The sequence below is a fragment of the Coptis chinensis genome, chromosome 5 (assembly GCF_015680905.1).
Source record: "Coptis chinensis isolate HL-2020 chromosome 5, ASM1568090v1, whole genome shotgun sequence".
NCBI lineage: Eukaryota > Viridiplantae > Streptophyta > Magnoliopsida > Ranunculales > Ranunculaceae > Coptis > Coptis chinensis.
The window spans coordinates 49,340,162-49,359,585 of record NC_141460.1 but is presented as its reverse complement, the minus strand read 5'-3'; the positions used below and the strand labels follow the sequence as shown (position 1 = coordinate 49,359,585).

Here is a 19,424-nt window from a genome sequence, read left to right as displayed (position 1 = left end):
CTAGTATCACACATGAGTTCGAAAGATTTAGACCGATCGGGAGGCTGTATAATGGGTGCAGATGTTAAGGCAGATTTTAAGGTTTCAAAAGCCTATTTACAGTTAAAATTAAAATCAGAGATGGCATCCTTTAAAAGCAAATTAGTCAAAGGCCTAGCTATTTTTGAAAAATCTTTGATAAAACGCCTATAAAAACCTGCATGGGCTAGAAATGCTCTAACATCACGGACATTCCGTGGTATAGGTAGAGATGCTATCTTATCTAGTTTGGCCTCATCTACTTTGATGCCATCACGAGATACAATGTGACCTAGGACAATTCCCTTTTTCACCATGAAATGACATTTTTCCCAATTTAAAACTAGACTCTTCTCCTCACACCGTGTCAAAACCTTAGACAGGTTAGACAGGCAGTCAGTGAAAGAGTCTCCATAGATAGAAAAATCATCCATGAAAACTTCCATGAAGCGTTCTACCATGTCACTAAATATATGAAGCATACAACGCTGAAAGGTACCAGGAGCGTTACAAAGGCCAAAAGACATTCGTTTATAGGCATATGTTCCAAATAGACATGTGAAGGTAGCCTTTTCTTGGTCATCAATATCAATAATAATTTGAAAATAGCTAGAGTAGCCATCCAAAAAACAATAAAAAGCATGACCAGCCAGACGTTCAAGTATTTGATCTATAAAGGGTAAAGAGAAAATGATCCTTTCGTTTCATGGCATTTAAACGTCTGTAATCAATACAGATCCTCTATTTCATAGGACCATGCGTGGAAACATATTCACTCTTGGCATTACATACCATGGTAATCCTTGATTTCTTAGGAACTACATGAATGGGACTTACCCATTCGCTATCAGAGATTGGGTATATGATACCCGCATCGAGTAACCGTAAGACTTCTTCCTTGACCACCTCTTTCATGGCAGGGTTCAAGCGACGCTGAGGTTCACGAGAAGTCTTTGTGTTATCCTCCAAATGGATAGGATTAGTGGAAACATTAGGGTCAATTCCCTTAATGTTGTATAGGGACCAACCAATCACCGAACGATGTTCCCTAATCACCCTAATTAAACGTGTCTCTTCCTCCTCAGATAATAGAGAAGATATAATTACCAGATGACTACCATCCGGATCAAGTTAAATATACTTTAACTAAGCACCGGGGTGGAAGGAATGTCGATAAATGCTTCTGGAGGGTCCTCATCTTGAGTAATGAAAACTTGCTTAGGCAGCAAGTCTTCAAACTCAGTAGATGGAGCAACAAAAGGATATACGAAGATGGTGTTGACTTCCTCTAACTATGAGTCATCGGCGAAATCTGAACTTCCAAAAGAAAGGAATTTATGCATCTGGTTTTTGGGAAACATGTTATTAAAATAGTCTTGAGCTGAGCTCTTGATCATGCTAACCTCCCTATCTACGGACGAATCTGGTAACTATTTCATCATTTTAAAAACATTTACCTCAACAGAAAGATGGCCAAAAGAAAAAGACATCGAACCATCGCGGCAATTTATAAGCACATTGGCAGTTGCCAAGAAGGGTCGCCCAAAGATGATCGAAATAGAGTCGTTAACGACTTCCGTATCTAGGATAATAAAATCAGCAGGATAGTAGAAATCCTGAACTTTAACAAGCATGTTTTCAACCACACCCTTAGGATACTTAATAGACTGATTCGCTAATTGCAACGTCATTTTAGTAGGTTGCATCTCCTGTAGGCCTATTTGTTTGTATAGATAATATGGGAGTAAGTTAACACTTGCCCCCAGGTCTAATAGCGCAGTCATTATATGGGAATCTCCTAAGGTGCCTTGTACAGTAGGACAACTAGGGTCCTTGTACTTAACGATTCCATTATGTTCGGTTAAAGTTAGAAATTGTTCTGTTAAAAAGGCGTCTTTAGGAATATTTGTCTTACGCCTAATAGTGCACAACTCTTTAAAAAACTTAGCATGGTGAGGTAACTTCTTAATCGCTTTAAGAAAGGGTAGGTTTATCGTTAGATTTTTGAAAACTTCCCTAATCTCATCGAAATTTATATTCTTGTTTAACATTGCTAATCTCTAGGGAAACGGTGGTTTCTCTCTATATTTAGCGTATGGATCAACAAGATGTCTAACCTTGGTTTTCTGTTTCTTATGTTGTGGTTTAACTGGTACCTCTACAGGGATAGGATCTTCAGTTTCTATTTTGGTATCTAGTTCAATATTTGGTGTAGGGACTACTGGTGGGGTAGCTATAGGCATAGTTATGGCGTTATCAACCACTCTGCCAAAATGGAGAGTGGTGATGGCATTTAGCTCACCTACGTTTGCATTGTCCTTACTAGTATTACCGTTTACCTCAAAGGCTGTGTTTGTTGTTTTAGGATTAGGTATTGCTTGACCTGGAAACACACCTTTTGGTTATACTTTCTCTTGTGCTAACTGCTGTAAGGAAAGTTAGATGGCTTGTAAAATCTGTTGTTGGGATTGCATAAAAGCATCAAAATGATCCGGTTGTGGAGTAGTATTTGTTACAAGTTGTGTGACGGGAACTATGTCACGTTGATTATTTACAGGTGGGTTGTGATAGTTATGATTAACCAGAATGATACCTCTATTAGCATTATAATTATTATTGTTATAATTAATATAATTACCCTGACCTTGCCCTTGTCCTTGTCTTAGTGGAGCTTGGTTGTAATTGTTTGCTGGCCTAACATTTTGATTATTATACCCTGGAGGTGTAACTTGTTGATTATTTCTCCAACTTAAGTTAGGATGTTGCCTCCAAGGGGCGTTAGGATTAGGATAGCTATTAATTGAGCAAACATTATCTTGTTATGATGTTTGTTGTTCATAAGCGAGAGGACAATAGGAGTCGGGATGCTCAAAACTCAAACAAAAATTACATGGATTAGAGTTGACATTCATGATGGAGATAGGCTTTTGTTGAATAGAAATAGCTTCTACCGTTTTAGTTAGAGATTCAATTAAAGTCTTAAGCTCAGGATCGGGTTTAATCTCAAACATACCGGCGGCCTTAACTGTTGATGAAGAACTAGCGGAGCAGGACCCCCCCCCCCAGTTATTATTACACTTTGTTTGATCTTCTAGAAATTTATATGCCTCTGAGGCTCCTTTACTAAGGAAACTACCCCCATTCATTATGTCAAGGACCTCTTTATGGTGGTGTAACAGTCCCTTGAAAAAGGCACGAACTAATGTGTATTTCGCAAGGTTATGATATGGACACTCTATAAAAAGGTTAGTGAAACGATTCCAAGCCTCTAAAAGGATTCATGAGGATTCTGTCGAAAAAAATGAATCTTGGAAAGCATTTCATCTGTCTTCAGTGGTGGGTAAAAATGTTCCATAAATAGTTGAACAATTTCTAAGCGCGTTGGCAGTCGCCAAGAAGGGACGCCCTAAGATGATTGGAACAGAGTCGTTAACGACTTTCGTATCGAGGATAACAAAATCAGCAGGATAGTAGAAATCCTAAACCTTAATAAGCACGTTTTCAACCACACCCTTAGGATACTTAATAGACCGATCCGCTAATTGCAACATCATTTTAGTAGGTTGCATCTCCTGTAGACCTATTTGTTTGTATAGATAATACGGGAGTAAGTTAACACTCACCCCCATGTCTAATAAAGCAGTGGTCATGTGGGAATCTCCTAAGGTGCATTGTACAGTAGAACGACCAGGGTCCTTGTACTTAACGATTCCATTATGTTCTGATAAAGTTGGAAACTGTTCAGTTAGAAATGCATCTTTAAGAATATTTGTCTTACGCCTAGTAGTGCACAACACTTTAAGAAACTTAGCATGGTGAGGTAACTTTTTAATTGCTTCAAGAAAGGGTAGGTTTATCGTTAGATTTTTGAAAACTTCCCTAATTTAGTCAAAGTTTGTATCCTTGTTTAACATTGCTAATCTATGGGGAAACGGTGGTTTCTCTCTATATTTCGCGTATGGATCAACATGATGTCTAACCTTGGCTTTTTGTTTCTTAGGTTGTGGTTTAAGTGGTACCTCTACAAGTAGGATCTTCAGTTTCTATTTCGGTATCTAGTTCAATATCCGGTGTAGGTACTACTGGTGGGGTAACTATAGGCATAGTTACTTTGTTATCAACCACTCTGTTAGAACGGAAAGTGGTGATGGCATTTAGCTCACCTACGTTTGCATTGTCCTTACTAGTATTACTGTTTACCTCAAAGGCTGTGTTTGTTGTTTTAGGATTAAGTATCGCTTGACCTGGAAACACACCTTTGGGTTGTACATTCTCTTGTGCTAAATGCTCTAAGGAAAGTTGGATGGCTTGTAAAATTTGTTGTTGGGATTGCATAAAGGTGTTAAAATGCTCCGGTTGTGGAGGAGTGTTTGTTACAGGTTGTGTGACAGGAACCATGTCATGTTGATTATTAATAGGTGGGTTGTGATAGTTATGATTAACTAGAACGATACCTCTATTAGCATTATTATTATTAATGTTATAATTATTATAATTACCCTGACCTTGTCCTTGTCATGGTGGAGCTTGGTTGTAATTGTTTGCTGGCCTAACACCCCTTGGAGACAACATCCTAACTTTAGTTGGAGACCTTGTCCTTGTCATGGTGGAGCTTGGTTAGTTGTAATTGTTTGCTGGCCTAACATTTTGATTATTAAACCTTGGAGGTGTAACTTGTTGATTATTTCTCCAACTGAAGTTAGGATGTTGTCTCCAAGGGGTGTTAGGAATAGGATAGTTATTAATTGAGCAAACATTATCTTGTTGTAATATTTGTTGATCATAGGCGAGAGGACAATAAGAGTCGGGATGCTCAGGACTCAAACATAAATTACATGGATTAGAGTTGACATTCATGATGGGGATAGACTTTTGTTGAACAAAAATAGCTTCTACCTTTTTAGTGAGAGATTCGATTAATGTTTTTAGTTCAGGATCGGGTTTAATCTCAAACATACCAGCGGCCTTAACTGTTGTAGAAGAACTAGCGGAGAAGGAGATATCGTCACTACCCCCCCCCCCCCCCCAGTTATTATTACGCTTTGTTTGATATTCTAAAAATTTATAAGCCTCTGAGGCTCCTTTACTGAGGAAACTACCCCCATTCATTATGTGAAGCACCTCTTTATGGTGGTGCAACAGTCCCTTGAAAAAGGCACGAACTAACGTGTCTTTCGCAAGGTTATGATGTGGACACTCTATAAGAAGGTCAGTAAAATGATTCCAAGCCTCTGAAAAGGATTCATGAGGATTCTATCGAAAAAATGAATATTGGAAAGCATTTCATCTGTCTTCAGTGGTGAAAAACAATGTTCCATAAATAGTTGAATAAGTTTGGCCCATGAGTCCACAGAATTAGGCGCTTGGGCAGTTAACCAAGACGCCTCCTTATCGGCTAGGGTGAAAGGAAACACCCGCAATTTAATTTGTTCAGCACCAACCGTAGGATGATAGAATGTGGTAAGGACTTGTTCAATCCTATGCATATGCTGATAAGGTTTTTCATGGTCTAACCCATGAAAAACGGGTAACAAATTAAATATATTTGGGGGGATTCGGAAATTCCCCACTGGGTCTGCAAGAACAATGCAAGATTTTGGGCTATCGTTCAAGGCTTTGTAAAAGTCGAGAGAGGAGACTCTCTTTCTTCAGCCATTATCTCAGGTGTAGTGTGTGGTATACTAGCTAGAGGTGTAGTGAGTGGTATACTAGAAAGGCGTGTTTATTGACGTTGACGTTTGATTACATTAGGCGTTTTTTTTCTACCTGACCTTAATCTCATGCAAGGCTAAGACCAATTTTAACTAAACACGACAACCTCAAAACAATCCTGATATGCTAGTATAAACCTCTAACAGGAGATGCGAGGAGTGGAAGAAAAAAGTACCTGAATGCCTCCTTGCTTTGCTTATGAATAGCGTCTTGTATACGTGAGCTCAGTGTATTTAACAAGTTAGAAACATTGAATAACTTGAAGAAATGGAAGTTTGTACTAACCAGTGAAATTTGGGCTGCTCATAAGAGGGCGCGGGTCGCGCTCACAAGTAGCCTAGATAGGGCGCGGGTCGCGCTCCTTCCTAGCTCGAGTTCCAGGCGCTTGAACTTTGCTTTGGTAGGGCGCGGGTCACACTCAAGTCCAATTCGAGTTCCAGGCGCTTCAATCCTAGGGGCGCTCGAAGTTAGCCTTGTATGGGCACGGGTCGTGCTCAGGCTTGTTCTTTGAATTTTTTTTTTAGTATCTAAACCAAACAATCAATGTTAGAAGCAAACAAAGGTGGGTGGGTTTAATGGGACTTTGGAAAGACTAACAATACTAATGAAAATAATTCTAAAGGGAACTAAGATGGCAGCGACGCCATTTGATAAACGGTAAAAACGTAAGTTTTACCTACGAATACAATTACGACAAGGTAAGTAAAACTAAAGCTTATGTCATATATATATATATATATATATATATATATATATTATCAAAGTTTTCTACTCTCGATGTTATTGCAATATAGTTGGAATAGAAAATTCGTTCCACTCCTAGTTCTTTAGAATTCTAAGTAAACTACGATTATCAGCCTATCAAGGTTAATGAGAGTAACGATAGGATTATACTACGATGGCAAACTACTAATCAGGATACGATAATTCAAACTACGGAATTGCTAATTTGACTATATGAGGAGGAATTAGGGGGATTTGATTCCACCTTAACTCGACTTAATTAACTAGCGAAGATTTGTCGTAATCCCAATTGCAATGCTTTCGCATAACAAATTGGTATTTCTAATCCCTAATTATTCATGGCAATCTCTACCAAATAATAACTAGCATGTGAAGCAATCAAACTCATTCTCATGGTGAACTAATTACTTTCTAGAATTGAATAGATTATCACAACGATTTCTAAGCTAACACAATCAAGTTTTCATCAAGGCTTCCTCAAACCCCTCTAATTGAGGTTTTAGCATTGAATCATTAAACTATCATTTCTATATGAATTTAAGCAAGACATGATATAAAGTAATAAATTTACTAATTTGATCTAATCAAGAATTCACAATTGAATTAACAATTAAGAAATGATTATCAACTAATAACTAAATTTAGATCTAAGTAATTTAATAAACCAAAACTAAATTTATGAATAACTAACTACTTTCATTAATCTAATAAAGAATTATCAATGATTCAATAAACTAAATTAAAAACAAGTAAATCATTAATTAAAAAAATTGAGTCCAAGCTAATTTATTTCTGATCTAGGTCTAGCTAATGAGTCTGCCTCCTTTCCTTCTTTCAAGAAGAGAAAGAGATCCCCAATTTCGTGCATGGGCCTGGAGCCATATTTTGGGATGGAAAAATCGAGCCCAAAACCCAATTTTTTCAGTCCATAGAGGTTTTTTCAGCTGGATTTGACTTCAATAGACTTTTCATCCACTTTTTCTCCTCAGATTGGGTCAAGGTTTGTATCATTGGAAATCTCATTCCAAGACGGTCATTTTGACATAAGGTAGGCCCAATTCAAGGTCCGGAGTTCAAAGATCTGATCTTGGGAAGTTCTCATTGATTTTTGTCTTATTTGTTTCTACCAAATGACTTTTGACTTTCCATCTTTTTTAAAAAGGTTTTTTCTTCTTGAATCTTGGCTTTTAATCACAGAACTTCTTAGCAACCAAAACTTGCTCCTTTATCTCGCAAAAGTGACACATTTCTGCACATAATTGACTCCAATGCCTGAAATATATAAAAGCACGTAATCAGCATTAACTCTTATTTATTACTCGCATAATTAGTCTAAAAGTATTATTGTTAAGGGGTTAAAACTACAGTTTTGTTTAGTAAGTCGCCTATAAAATTTCAGATCAATCGGAGTTATGAAAGTTCTTCTACTGCCCTGCAAAGTTTGTGAAACAGTTTTCGGACACAACACAAACAACAGAATGGTTAACCAATCAAAACAGAGCCAAAAATCGCCAAACTTTTATTGGAAATTTTGACATACCATGTGTGTTCCCGTAAACAATTTAAAGCATTAGGAGTTCTAAAAACCATCCTTATTGGTTGTTGTTCCAGAAATTAAGTGTTGCAAAACTGCAGAAACACACTGGAAACAATCCACTAGTTAGGTGGTCAAAACAAATAAAAAACACTTCAAATATATACTGCAAACTCCTGACTTATGATAGATACTCCTGTAAAAATCTTAGAATTTTTGGAACTTCCTAAGTAACCTTACTCGTCAGGTTTTCCCAAAACTTACTGTTTGAAAGCTGAAATGTAGCACTGTAAAGATGGTATTAGTTTGCTAGGTGAAATAACTAGGAAAAATCTGAACATATTCCAATAAATCAACAACACCTTATATATTATGCCTGAAAATTTTTAGAATTTTTTGAAATTTACAAATGCCTTTGCTATAGTGTTCTTCAGTGTGAATCTGCAGACACAAGGGAGGGCGGGCTCCCCTGTTCCTAAAATAGTGAACAGTACCGAAAATGCAAGAAATAAGAAAGAAAAAGTAAAAGAGTGGGTGGGTTGAGAATGGGGGATTGCCCCTTGGATTCAACCAATTGAATTCTTGTTCTGAATGAGTTTAAGATGGCAGCGACGCCATTTGATAACCCGTAAAAACTCAACTAGATTACTCTAATTTTATTCTTACGGTATCAATTATTTATTTTCTACTCTCACATGTATATTTATGCAATATATAGAGTACGAAATCGTTCCACTCCTAAACTACCAAGACATAATAGAATCCAATTAATCAAACACAAGGAAACAATGGTGACAATAATATTTATAGAGGTGAATTTATACAATGAAACTGAATATATTAATTTAGCTTATACTAATTTAACTAAACAATTGAATATGTTTTGAATAAAATATGGAGAATAAATTAGGGGGATTTGATTCCACTTTGATTTATTCCTAATATGCTAGTATAGATTATTGCAATCCTAACCAATTAAGATTAAGTATTTGATCCCTAATTATTCATGGCAATCTCTGCCAACTAATAATTAGCATGTGAGGAAGTTCAACCCATTCTCATGGCGAATCAACTAACCTACTAGAGTGAAACTCTTAACAAGCAATAATTCTAACTAACATATCAAGTCTTCATCAAACTTCATCAAACCCCTCTAATGGAGGTTTAGCTAGAAGTCATTAGACTATCATTAATAGAAGAATAAATAGAAGACATAATGAAGAACAATAACTTGACTTTTATTAATCTAATGGAGGCTACAAACTAAACTAATTAACTAAAACTAAACTAAACTAAAAAGGGAGAGAGAGAGAGAACCATAATTTACAACTAAACTAAAGATGGGAGTAGTCAAGTTTTGTTTTAGCCTTAACCCTCTTTATATAGGAGAGAGTTAGGTTACAATTTCATACATGGGCTTTGGAGCCATGTTTTGGGCCATGAAATCAAGCCCAAAACCTAATTACACATGTCCAAAAAGGGTTTCTCTATGCGAATTTACTTCAGTAGCCTTTTCATCCATTTTTACTGCTCTGATTGGGTCAAGGCTTGGACCATTAGAACTCTCTTTACGAGCCGGTCATTTTGACATATAATAGACCCAATTCTGAGGTTTGAGCCCAAAGATACGACCTGCGGAAGTTCTGCTGACTTTTATGCGCTATTTCTGCCTGCGTTGACTTTGAATTTTCAGTTTTGATCGGGCTTTAAAAAGGCTTCTTCTCCTTGAATCTTGGCCTTTAATCATAGAACTTCTTAGCAACCAACCCTTGCTCCTTTATCTCGCAAAAGGGACATATTTCTTCATATATTCGACTCCAATGCCTGAAATACATAAAAGCACGTAAACAACACTAACTCTTATTTATTAATCACATAATTGGTCTAAAAGCAATATTGTTAAGGGTTAAAACTACAGTTTTGGGCTCTTATCAATTTGACAGAAATCGGCTTACAACACCAACGGCAAAAGCAACATCCGGTCTTGTACGCACCATTGCGTATATCAAGCTGCCTACTGCGGATGCATAAGGAATCTTTTCCATCTAACTCTGCTCATGCTCACCCTTTGGACATATCTCTTTGGTCATGCGAAACTGGCCACCAAGTGGACAACTGACTGGCTTCACTTAATCCATGTTGAATCTCTTCAACACCTTCTCAATGTAGCATTCTTGAGAAAGCCACAATTTCCCACTTTTTCTGTCACGAGTGATCCGCATCCCAAGTATCTACTTTGCTTGACCCAAATCCTTCATCTCAAAGGACTTACACAAGTCTTTCTTCAGCTTGGATATTTTGTTAATGTTTGGGCCAACTATCAACATATCATCCACATACAACAAGAGCACAATGAAATCCCCATCTGGAAATTTCTGAACAAACACACAATGATCGAAAGCAGACTTCTTGTATCCTTGCTTTGCCATAAAGGAATCAAACTTTATGTACCAATGTCTCGGTGCTTGCTTCAACCCATATAAGCTCTTTATCAGCTTGCATACTAGGTGCTCCTTGCCTTTGACCTCAAACCCCTCTGGCTGGTCCATGTAGACATTTTCTTCAAGGTCTCCATGAAGAAAAGTTGTCTTAACATCTAGCTGCTCAACCTCTAGGTTCATACTTGTGGTTATACCCAATACCACCCGGATAGAAGTCATCTTCACTACAGGAGAGAAAATCTCATCAAAGTCAATCCCTTTCCTTAGACCGAATCCCTTCACAACAAGGCGAGCTTTGTGCCTTGGGAGTGGATTGTTTTCCTCATGCTTGACCTTGTAGATCCACTTATTCTTAAAAAAAAATTCTTCCTTGCGATTTCTCAACTAACTCATAAGTATGATTCTTATACAAAGAATCTTTCTCGTCATGCATGGGCTTCAACCACTTTTCTTTGTCTGTACCTTCAAGAGCCTCTTGATAGTACATAGGTTCTCCACCATCAGATAGTAAAACATACGTATGTGGTGGATACCTGGTTGAAGCTAGTCTCTCTCTGTCTGACCTCCTTGCCCCATCTACTGGTGCCTCAGGAGGATGCACTTCTGCTTGCTCTGGTGGTGGTGCATGCACTTCATCTGCATCTTCTATACCAATAGGTTGTATCCTATCATGAGCAATGGGATTCTCATTATGAGTTTCAAACTCATGGTTCTTTGCATTCTCAATGCCTTCTGCACGTTCCACAGTAGGAACTTATGGTTCTGAATCAACAAGATCATTGGTGAAAGCCTGTAGCTTCTAACCCTCCTCAAAGTCTGTTATGGTTTGGTCTTCCAAGAACACAACATCTCGACTTCGAATTTCCTTTTTGTTAATCGGATTATAGAATCTGTAACCAAACTTTTCATCTCCATAACCTAGAAAAATGCACTGCTTGGCTTTGTCATCAAGCTTGGATCTCTCATCCTTCGGAATATGCACAAATGCCCTGCACCCAAATACTCTCTCAACATCTCTGCCTGACCATACTCTCTCTGGATAGTCACTATTCAGAGGCTTTGATGGCGATAGGTTGATCACATGCACGCCTGTATGCATTGTTTCTACCCAGTAGGTTCTAGGTAGCCTAGAGTGAGATAGCATGTATCTCATCCTCTCTACAATAGTACGGTTCATTCTCTTTGCTATTCCATTCTATTGCGGTGTCTTGGGAACGGTCTGCTCATGACGAATCCCATGACTCTGGCAATACTATTCAAATGGCCCAATGTACTCACCCCCATTATCTGAGTGAATACACTTCAACAACTTCCCAGTCTCTCTTTCCACCATGCTGTGGAATTTTTTAAACACGCCAAGTACTTCATCCTTGGTCTTCAAACTATATGCCCATACCTTTCTTGACGCATCATCAATGAAGGTCATGAAGTATAAAACTCTCCCATGGGACTTCACTTTTATAAGACCACATAAATCTGTGTGTACTAGTTCAAGGACATTGTCCTTTCTGTGAGACGGAATCTTTAGAAAGACACCCTGTGTTACTTTCCTATCAAACAGTGAGTACATGTATTTAAATGTGTACCTTTAATGTCTGGCAAGGTCTTTTGCTTAGCAAGCACTTCCATCCCTTTTATGCCCATATGACACAGTCTCTTGTGCCACAGTTCGGAGGAAGCTTCTTCTTCTGTCGCATTCACTTCTACTTTACACAAACTAGCTTGTGTTTTGTAAAGAGAGCAAGTTTTCTTCCCATGGCTACTACAATGGAACCTCTGCTCAGTTTCCATACCCCGTTACCAAACGAGTTTACAAAGCCATCGTCATCTAACTTCCCAGCCAAAATTAGGCTTAGCCGAATGTCAGGGACATGTTTTACATCCTTGAGTGTCAAGGTGTAGCCGACATTGGTTTCTACATGAACATCTCCAATGCCTATAATCTTTGAGACACCACTGTTGCTCATCTTCACTTCACCATATTCACCACTGTTGTAGGTAGTGAAGAATTCCCTGTGCGGTGTGACGTGATAGGATGCTCTTGTATCTATCACCCACTCTGTATCCTGGCATAAGGTACTAAGACAGCACACACCACAATCTGACACAATTCCCACTAGGTCGTCGACTAGTGCGGTAATATCTCTGCCTGTGTTTCCGTTCCTCTGTACCATATCTTCATGTACACAATTATTCTTCTCATCCTTCTTCAGTGTTCTGCACTCATATCTGAAGTGACCCTCGGTGGCTCAATGGTAACATTGCCTCTCTGCCTTAGGAGTTCTAGCTTCACCCCTAGATTTACTTCTGTCATCACCTCTAGAACGAGATGGTTTTCTGTTTCTACCTCTCTCCCGTTTCTCTTTGACAAGGATCTCTGAGTGAGAGGAGCTTCCTTTTGAACTCCTTCTAGTCTCCTCATTCAACAATGACGTGGTAGCCATCTCCATGGTAACAATTCCATCCTTGGATGCTCCGTGTAGAGAGACTGCTAATGTCTCCCAACTTTCGGGTAGAGAGCCTAAAAGAAACAAAGCCGTAACTTCGTCTCCCAAATTAATCTTCATCAAATGCATCTGATTGATGGTATTTTGTACGTCGTTAAGATGCTCAGACATTGAAGAATCTTCTTGGTACTTCATGTTGGCAAACTTCTTAACGACTAGTACTTTGTTTCCGCCTGACTTCCTCTCACAGAGGTCTTCGAGTTTCTTCCACAAGCCAAAAGTTGTAGTCTCTTGGGATAATGGTGAAAGACACTGTCATCAATCCACTGTTAAATGTACCCAATTGCTTTTCTGTCAAGCTTGCTCCACTCAGCCGCAGCAACCGTTTCCTATTTTTCTCCTCCATTCTCAATGGGTTGTGCCAAGTCCTTGCAATAAAGTAAGTTTTCCATCTTGGCTTTCCAAATTGTGTAGTTCTTCTTATTTAGACTCGTCATGCGAGTGTTCACGAAATTGTCCATCTCTACAAGTTATTTAAACTCAAATCTTCTCTCAGAAATTTTGTCAAACACCTTCCGACTAAGATTTGGATAACACCCTAGGCTAATCTAACCTGGGCTCCGATACCACTTGTTGGGGTTAATTACCGATATCAATCGATTCCCCACTATACATATAACTTGTATTTGAACAATAACCACTCCAATCAACAATCTAAATATTTCCTACAACCAAACTAACATGCCCAACTCACTAAACAACTATTAACAACAGATAATAATGTAAAGCAGTAAAAACAAACTACAACACAAAGATATACCATGGTTCGGCCAATGGTGCCTATTTCCACAAGAGCTTGTCCTTTTATAAAGTGGGAAAGAAGATTACAATCACTCATTGCAGTCTCTCACCTTACTATATCACTCATCTCTCTTTACAGGCTTGTATCTTTGTAAATGTTATCTCTCAATCTTGATAGCTTTCAAGATTGGGTTTTCTCTGACTTCTGTGTTGTCTCTCGTGTGTTAGGTTTTGCCAAAAACCCCAACCTATAATGCAAAACTCGCGGTTCCGCAAAAATAGAATCCTGCCAAATTAGGCATGAGTGCGTGGCGCGCTCAGAATTGTTCTACAACGGGCGCGTGGCGCGCTCTTGCCTGAGTCGATGTTCAGGCGCTTGAGCGCGGGGCACGCTTCAAAATAGCTTGTGGAGGGCGCGTGGCGCGCTCTTGCTTTTCCACACATGCTGAACTGATTTCTCTCCTCTCCTTGTGTGAGGGATAACTCCAACACCAATCCCCTAAACAAATTCAAACCACATTAATCTGAACAACACTCTTCCTCTCCTTTGGAAGAGTCACCTTCAGCACACCATTAGCTTTAATCTGACCAACATTGTAACGCTGCGAAGCGATCACAAACTTAGTGGAGTAACTGTTATTTCCACTCCCTTCATTGTCAGCATTGGCTTCTTCAGGCCCTTCTCCTTTGATAATCAGAAGGTTATCCTCCACAGACACCTTAACATCTTCCTTGCCAAGTCCTGGCATAGAGAGAGTGGTGTGAGTGCAGAGGAACAGGGTTGGAATGACAGAGTCCTGGCCCATTTATAGCGGTTAGTAGTGGGTCCTATTATTGACAGACCCATTTTGTTGAAGGCAGGACCCGGCCACTCTTTTCTCCTCTTCTCTTCGTCTCCTCCATCCACCAGCCACCATCTGAAAAACGAAAGTGTAAGTGACTAAGGGGCCATTTGTTTTGGAATAAGGCCTCGCTGAACTGAAAAGCAAAAACTAAAAGGATCAAACTAAAATCTAATATGATTGTGTGGAGATTGATGAGAAATCCTCTTTAACTCTTTCTTTTTTAAAAATATATGTTATATGTCATACTCGTTAATTGAACTACAATTTTACAATCAACAATTTTTCATCAATGAGTCATAGAGCCATACCATTCATTAGGGATTTAGGGCGACCCTATATATCCATACCTTATACCTATAGGTACCGTAGACGGAACAAATAACTACATCAACCTCCAATCTCCATATAACTAATTGAACCTCTATAAATTAGATATGTAAAGATATATTTCCTGATACAGTAGCTAATTGAGCTACAACTATAATTTAGGATTTTTGAAAAATGAGACATACCATTACCAACACAGTCAAAAACTTAAGTGTGTATCCATTTTTTATAATGTATCAACCTTCAGAATTCCCCCTAGATGACCAGTTAGGATGTCCCATCCTAATTGGCCATCTAGTGGGGGGAAATCCTAATTGGTTCATCTAGTAGGGGGTAACACTAACTAACCCTTCTTCTAAAACATACTCAAGCATCACTTTATACAGATGGTTACATGTTTTTACTGGATTATCTGACCAAGGAGTGTGGTTCTTTGGCATTGGAAGTTGATTTGCAAGCATTTCACGCAAATGTATGTCACTTCTGTCTTGTCGCTCTTTCTGTGAGACTTGTTGCCAATTAACCCATACATGTTATCTAACTACTAGATCGACTACTAGTTTACAAAGATTAGTTTTTACTTGAAGAACTTGTTTATCAGATATTTAATATTCCCATGCTAAAAGAACTTGTTTCTTTCACATGAGGCACCATTTTAGTCTATAATACAAGTCAAATTAAGTAATTTAAATGGTTAGATTAATGCTTAACCAAATAATTCACCCAAAATGAACCTGACTAAATACTCTTGCAGCCAAGCATTTGAGGTGTGGGAAGGGTTGGAGAGAGAAGCATTTCTATTTGATATTCCATCTCAAACGGTTTTAGAGAAGATGACATTATCATGCAAATATAGTTAAATGGAAATGAACACATGCTTTTCTTGCCTCCACACTTGTTAAATGTTTAAGCCCATCGCCCTCCTGTCATTCATTGCTCAAGATGATCAAGTATTTGGACTAAACGTACATCATCGATCTTCACAATCTACTGTTCTTATTTTCAGTGTTTGTTAGTTAAATCTGTGAGTGATATGGGGAGACTACCTTGTTGTGATAAATCAAATGTGAAGAGAGGTTTATGGACTGCAGAGGAGGATGCGAAAATACTTGCGTATGTTTCAGATAATGGACCTGGTAACTGGACTTCTGTTCCAAAGAAAGCAGGTTAGAAAGTTTCTTGATATAGTTAGAATTGTTTCTTATTACAAGATTTTGTGTGTAGATCACCATAACATTTTTCTTTTTTTCTCTTTTTAATGTACCTTTGAGGATGTTGGCCATGGACAGGACTTAGAAGATGTGGGAAGAGTTGTCGGCTTAGGTATACTAATTATCTGAGGCCTGATCTCAAGCATGACAACTTTACACCTCAAGAAGAAGAGCTTATTATCAACCTTCATGCTGCCATAGGTAGCAGGTGAGTTAAGTTTCTGAATTACTTGTTGACTTTAGAGATATCCAACATAATTCGTTAACTGAGAACTGGTATATACGTATATGGTTCGTACGAATTTGGATAATGAAGGTAAGAAGGAATGGTGATACATGTTATTGAATTTCAAGTTTTTTAGATGGTTTTCCTGGTTTCAAATGTGTATTCTTTTTCTCTTTTTCGTATTGTTTTAGTCGATTTTAGATCAAGTTTTTTTATTGTTTGAGAGCCGGACTTATCATTATCATTCAATTGCATAGAAGACGCGCAACATTAACTAATTATCAGTCAAGAACCAAGTCTTGAGCAGAGATCTTCTTCTGAAGATTAATCTTGGATGTTGTTTCTACTTAATTTTGTAGTAAATGATTACTCAATTTTCCTATCTGCTTATCCAAGAAAAGGTGGTTCCATATATGCTTTAAATTTTCTTTGTATAAATTGCTTATTGTCTATACCTATGATATTTACCCCGAGTAAAAATGATAGCATATTGATTAATCGTACCCCTAAAACGAGGATAGTTGTAGGAAAGCTCGATCTAACATAGAAATGCGTATTTGAGGGCACAAACGTACGAGTAATGGTTGCATAATGGTGACGGCCTGAATAGTACTAGTTATATATGATTGAATACACAATTTTTCACGCATAATTTTGAATTTAGTCTTTGATAGATTTATAGTTATTTCGTAGATTTACATATGCAGTAGAGTGAATAGTTTTAGAGAACATATATCAACAATAAACTAATCTTACTGCTAAACAATCTGGTGGAATAAGGCGAGATACATACAGTGACATTCAAATTCACCGGCATATGTTTACATAATATGATCTTAAAAGCAGGAAAAAGTTGTGTTGGCCATGTAAGCTAGGTAGATCGTAACAAACTTAACCTCCAATCACGTCATGTAAGTTACAAGTACACATGCAACTGTACTTGTTAAATTTTCAGTTACTAATAATATATATAATCCAAGGAAAATGATTCTCTATATCTCTCTCATGACTTATGTGGTGCAGGTGGTCCTTAATAGCACAACAGCTGCCTGGAAGAACTGATAATGATGTAAAGAACCATTGGAACACTAAGTTGAGGAAAAAGCTATGTGGAATGGGCATAGACCCAGTTACGCACAGACCCATCTCCCAAATCCTGGCCGACTATGAAAACATTGGTGGCCTACCCAAGCCAGGCACTCGAATTGGTTCCCTTAATCGAGACTTGAAGAATGCATTCACGGTTAAACCAGAACCACATGATGGCATTTCAGGCATTGCAAACCATTCAATGATGCCAATCCGGATGCCAGCAGGTGAACCAATCTTCAATAGGCCCTTTAACATGAATAACAGCAACACCATTAACAACCACTCTCTGTTGCTTTTAGCTCAATTCCAAGCCATAAAACTTGTTACTGAAGCTTCAAGTTGCACCAACCAAGAAACTATCCAATCACATTTGTTTAGTGAAGGCTCTTCGTCAACATCCTCATCTTCTTCTAACGTCCAAGTAAATTCACAAGCGCCTGGTTCTAACTGCCAACCTTCAGTTCCAAACACGCCATCTTCTCCCTTTAGTTGGAGCGAATTTCTTCTGGATGACGCCTTTCTTCAGCCTAATCAACAGTTGCAACAAGACATACCGTCAACTGGGTCTGTAAGTCAAGCACAACAATCTGGATACAACAATGGGGATCACATGAATAATGAGGGTGCAACGGACATTGGGTACAGCACGTATGACTATACAGGTCATGACAATTATGCGACTACTGGTGCTGTGGAAACAAACCACACTTTTGGAGCTTCTTCAACCTCTAATCATTCATTCTTAGAAACCATGTTAGATCGAGATAGCGAGATGTCCTGGGAACTCGTCCCTAGCCTTTTAGAAGAACCATTCTAATGAATGAAGGTTCTTGGATAAGATATCCTTAAGTACCTAGCTAGCAGTAGTTAAACATCTAGAGAGTTTTATGATGGTTTGAAGTAAATAAAGGGATGTCAATTATAAGGATTTTCATCCCAGGTTGGAGGTTGATGGATACATAAATCTATATCCTTTGTTTTAGGTCCAGCCGTATGGTGTCAATATGTCATTACTACATTTTACCAGCTTAATTAGCGAAATGTGAATGTGAAAGAGTAAATTAGAAACCATATAATTGGATTTCGATGTAACTGATAACGAAACTCAGTTCCTCAAAAAACAGAAGTTGGCAATCAAAAGCCAAAACCAGTGGCTCCCCATGGTAAGCGGGAAGTCTGAAGCACAAATGATCCAAAAATTTCTAACCATCAGTCACGTCCAATCACAATCCCTAACAATAACAACCTTTTATAATAAGCCAATTACTGGACGCCAACAAAGACAAATTCTCACAGAAAATGCCAAAGATATGAGTAAACAAAAAAAAACACAATTGCATCAAACTTCCTCTTTTAGCTTTGGCTTGAGGTTTCCTTAACCGTCCTAGAAAAAGATAAAAATAGAAAAAAAAAAATGGGATGGCTCTCGCAACTGCAAGATGTATTAATGCCACATGTCCTACATAAATCACCATACACACTTATCTAAAACTATAAGAAATTAAAATCACTAAGAAAACCAAGAAACCTAAGAGCTCTTAAAAGAGAGAAATTGGTGGATGGCGTCGTTGCAACGATCTTCTGTTTCATTTCGGAGGCAAGGCTCTTCAGGTAACATTTGGGATGATCCGCGACATCCTGTTCATCATAGTGCACCAATTACGAGTGGGAAAAGATATCAATCAGAGATTTCCAAGGCAAAAAAGACAGCTCTTGCTCCACATTCTTCCGAATCCTCCCCTTCTAAAGCTTTACAGAGGAGACAAAGATGTGTTCTATCGGCCGTTTTTGGAAAATGCATGGGATCCACAAGCAGTTAACCTGAATGCAACAGTACATTCTCTTGTAGATAATTTTCTATCTCCCTATTTTTTGTATATGTTTTTTAGTACGTTTTGAGCTAGATAGCATTATCAGAACTCTCATGATCCACAGCAGTGTACGTGATTAAATTTAGATGTTGTATCTCGACCATTTTCAGTTTTAACATTCTGTTCGCAAGTTCTGCGCACTTGGTAAATCCATC

General features: G+C 38.2%; 1 protein-coding gene across 1 annotated transcript; it reads left to right on the top strand.

Moving 5' to 3' along the window:
• The first annotated feature begins 15,899 nt into the window (after positions 1-15,899).
• LOC147497770 (uncharacterized) lies at positions 15,900-18,386 on the top strand. The gene is made up of 3 exons (XM_086563730.1): positions 15,900-16,035; positions 16,159-16,288; positions 17,330-18,386. The coding sequence occupies exons 1-3, from the start codon at positions 15,903-15,905 to the stop codon at positions 18,213-18,215; spliced, it is 1,149 nt and encodes a 382-aa protein (XP_086419856.1). The 5' UTR covers positions 15,900-15,902; the 3' UTR covers positions 18,216-18,386.
• Positions 18,387-19,424: the final 1,038 nt, after the last annotated feature.